Source organism: Formica exsecta, unplaced genomic scaffold (genome assembly GCF_003651465.1).
Source record: "Formica exsecta isolate Colony F162 unplaced genomic scaffold, ASM365146v1 scaffold1415, whole genome shotgun sequence".
Classification (NCBI taxonomy): Eukaryota; Metazoa; Arthropoda; class Insecta; order Hymenoptera; family Formicidae; genus Formica; species Formica exsecta.
The window spans coordinates 7458-10360 of record NW_021848744.1 but is presented as its reverse complement, the minus strand read 5'-3'; the positions used below and the strand labels follow the sequence as shown (position 1 = coordinate 10360).

At 27.5% G+C, this 2903-nt stretch overlaps 1 protein-coding gene across 5 annotated transcripts in view; it reads right to left on the bottom strand.

The window, feature by feature from the left end:
- The window catches only part of LOC115246240 (proto-oncogene tyrosine-protein kinase ROS-like), a 25337-nt gene that overhangs the window by 19989 nt on the left and 2445 nt on the right, over positions 1–2903 (bottom strand). For 4 of the 5 annotated variants that reach the window (XM_029824945.1, XM_029824949.1, XM_029824948.1 and 1 more), the window contains one exon: positions 874–1015. In XM_029824945.1, the coding sequence (XP_029680805.1) occupies positions 874–1015 (142 nt within the window). The remainder of the gene's footprint in view (positions 1–873; positions 1016–2903) is intronic. The other variant, XM_029824950.1, reaches the window with a different exon arrangement.

Here is a 2903-nt window from a genome sequence, read left to right as displayed (position 1 = left end):
GTAATCCAGAAAAAAAATTTAAAATAAAAATAAAAACAAGGAAAAATAGAGATAAATTATATACGGAAATTAGCACAGCAAGTGTTGACTTTGGAAATAATAAAATATTATAAAAAAGTTTAAATGTTTTAAGACTTAAAGAAGTAATTGTTAATCCATAATAAAATCAAACAATAAAGCATTAAGCGTTTTTCGGAAATATTTTATTGATTAAGAAATCAGAAGTAAAATATTTGCAACTGTTTAAAAAAAATAAACTAAATAATAGCATAATTAAATAATATAATTGAATGCTTTATATTAAATCTGGATTAATTTTACATACAATATGTAGATTTTTCTTTCTCTTTTTGCGGCAAAATGAAATTTATATTACAATACAACAATAAAATTAAAAATTATACAAGATTTAAATGATAAATATTAATTAATAGAAAAGGAAAGGCCAATTGGAACCTGGACGCGTTACTTAGAGCGTAACAATTGTATACTGTTTTAATAAACGATGTTAATACATATATATTATAAAATTATGAATCAAAGTTTTGGCCCATTTCGGGTCTTTATCAATGAATTTTTATTCCATGCATTCATTGATAAGGACCCGAAGTGGGCCCAAACGTTTGATTCATAATTTTACAATATTTGTGCATTAACATCGTTTATTAAAACAGCATACAATTATTATGCTTTAAGTACCGTGTCCAGGCTTTAATTGGCCGTTCCTTTTCCACTAATTAAAATTTTTATTCTTCTCGCTGTTGAAAGATATTTTTTTTAGATTCTATTTTTACTCTCTCTTAAATGTAAATTTACAATCATTTTTGTCGTAAACTCTTTTTTTAATGATTTATGCATTTCTTTACAACTTACCAGTAGATTCTGGGATCACGGACATATTTGTAAATGGAATCTCATCAATTTTGTTTCCCACATTCACACTATCAGGTTGACTTCGGTCAGATTTAAGATTCTGTAAAATGTGATAATCGTTGTTCTCGGATAGTGGAATATCCTTGATAAAGTATAACATACGAAAAGAATTAAGTAAGCACCGCTGGACCACAAACGCGGCAATTTCCGGTACTTTTAATGATAAATAATATATGTACAAATAAGTAAAATTGCCATGAAATTTCTTGTTTGTTCAATCATAGCGGCTTGATATTTTTCTTATACCTCTCCTAATTGATAATATGTTAAATACAGTATAGTTACATTTTTACAAAATCTGTTTTTATTGTTTTTCAAGACATCTTCTTGTATGTCAAACATGATTCTTATATCAAAGAGAAAGAATTAATTCTCGATAATCATTCATTCAGATGGTTTTATGCTATGCATATGCAGCTATGTCAATTTGTATGCGATAGGCCACAGTCACGCAGAATAAATTAATGAGGGTTAATCAGACTTCACAATCGCTTCTCTTAACAAATAATACATGAAAGTGTAGCTCTTTTCGATTGTTGAAACAATTTTGTTTAACGATTTGGCTTTTTTACGATAAGTTAGTTAACTTCTCCAAGTAAGTGACTTTACCATAACACGACTTTTTCTTTTCAAGAATTTATTTGTTATAATGTTTGTACTTCAAGAATATAAATGTTACATGTTATTGTCTTTCTATATATGGTCATAGAAATTATATAAATTCTTATATTTAAACTTCTGTCAAATTTTTTTTTAGTTAGTTATTACATTTTTTAACACAAACAAATTCTGGAAAACATGATGTTATAATTAATCTACATTATCTCAATAATATTATATGTATATAGCTATATAATGGATATATGTATAATAAAAATTATATATAAATTCAAAGGCGTAGCAAAAGATTTGCTATTGCGTATATTATTGATTTGTGTGACTATTGGCTTTATTGTTAGGGTTAATTGATACAACTCGGAATTCCATTATACCGATACTCGACTTTGTTTCGATATCTAGTAGCTCTGTTCTGTTGTATATGTATATATATGTCAGAAAATTTACGGATTTTTTATTTATTATGATAAATATGTACCCAATAACTCAAGAATAAATAAATCTGCTAAGAATATGTACTAAAACGTAGTAAATCTTTACCGACCACGCGTCAAATTTAAAAAAGAAGAAGTATTTTATAGTTTTACTTTATTATAAAGTTTATAAAGTAAAAGCGTGGGCGGGGGAGGGGCTTCGTTCCTTCTCTTGCACCCCTACCTACACCCTAAAAATAGAATTTTTTGTGGTGTGGATGCAGGAAGAGGGATTCCGCTCCTTTCCCACCCACGTTTTTGCTTTATAATACACATACATATCATTTATATTGTATGTGTGTGTGTGTACTTTTTAATATTAATGTCAGAAAATTACTTTCAATCCGTTAAACTTATTTTGTTTATAACTTTTTAATAAACTACGAGCGACGGCTAAAACCTTTTGAAAGTTACTTAGAGGCTTGTCTTTGATAATATATATCAAGGACATTGAAATCTGTGAGATCGGCCCTAATATGTACAATTACTATTTCATTATTAAACAGTACATATATTTTATTATCATATTACAATTTTATTATTATATACTCAAATGAACTATTAGCTATAATAACATTTAATTTTATTCAACAAAGCAATCTCTTACCTGTATGAAGTCTGAATTCGGATCCAGTGACAAGATATCTGCTCTCACTAACATTAAGGGGATCTCAAAAGGTCTGTTTTACCGATAAAAACTTTATTATGCAAAATCTTTTTGTTGATTATAGATATCAAAAAATCCTTTTCCACAATTAAAGTATACATAATAACGGAGTGCGGAGTTTAACATTTCATATGAAAAGTGAAAAAAAATGATAAAATTACAGTTTAGTTATCGGCCTGTGCCGTCAACATTTACTTAATATAAAAGATTTG